Source organism: Penaeus monodon, chromosome 15 (genome assembly GCF_015228065.2).
Source record: "Penaeus monodon isolate SGIC_2016 chromosome 15, NSTDA_Pmon_1, whole genome shotgun sequence".
Classification (NCBI taxonomy): domain Eukaryota; kingdom Metazoa; phylum Arthropoda; class Malacostraca; order Decapoda; family Penaeidae; genus Penaeus; species Penaeus monodon.
In genome coordinates, this window is record NC_051400.1 from 20,673,410 (window position 1) to 20,674,261 (window position 852).

General features: G+C 35.4%; 1 protein-coding gene across 1 annotated transcript in view; it reads left to right on the forward strand.

Moving 5' to 3' along the window:
• Nucleotides 1-351: 351 nt before the first annotated feature.
• Nucleotides 352-852, forward strand: part of LOC119582131 (transmembrane channel-like protein 7) — a 2,734-nt gene continuing 2,233 nt past the window's right edge. Inside the window, exon 1 of the mRNA XM_037930369.1 lies at nucleotides 352-543. Coding sequence (XP_037786297.1) covers nucleotides 367-543 — 177 coding nt within the window. The 5' untranslated portion in view covers nucleotides 352-366. The remainder of the gene's footprint in view (nucleotides 544-852) is intronic.

The window sequence follows — 852 nt, forward strand, 5'->3', positions numbered from 1 at the left end:
TGAATGGGGTTGTTGGAGCTATGGGACTCACTGGCAGGACTAGAGAGTACGACTTTTGCAAATTTTAAAAGTTTTATTCACAATATCTTTCTTACAGTGTTGTTACTAAGGTAGTATATGAAATGCATGTTAATATTGTGATGGCATTGTGCTACAAATATACTTGTATTCCTTGTCATAAGCTTGAGAAAAAAATTAAAGACCAATATTTACCTGAAGTTGTCGCCCTTCCCTTAACCCCTTTTCGGAAGAATGTCTTAAGATGTTGCCTGCTGCGGAAGAGTTAATTGCATACCATAGTAGGGCTTTGTTCCATTTTAGTGATTGCAGTCATTGTCAGATTTAACATCAAATTACTATTTTACTATGCATATTTATGAATATTCTTGCAGAGAAACTGTAAGGGAGCTGAGCAAACCACTGCGAGTAAAAAAAGAAATCAGGAGAAGACTCACTGCACGGCGTTCATTCACACGTGCTGCTTCACATAATATATCAGGCTTTAAGCAGTTCAAGTACAGCATGAGTATGTATTGGTACAAGGTATGTATTGGTATTAATGTGTTACAATGCACTGTGTATATGCATGGACTAGCCATCAAGTTCATCTGCATGATTATATAGAAGTTTCAAACTGCATATGAAGTTACTTTATATACTGTACAATTTTATATAAACCTCATACAACTCTACATAATGTCAGAACTTTTATTCAACTTGTATTGTTATATGTTCACATGTGACATGATATAAGTAATACCAAGCTATATGATTTTTCTCTCTGCTGTTAGCCCCTTGGATCCAGGTGCTTTGATGCATGTAGCCTAAAATCTGGACATTAACCTATTGCAT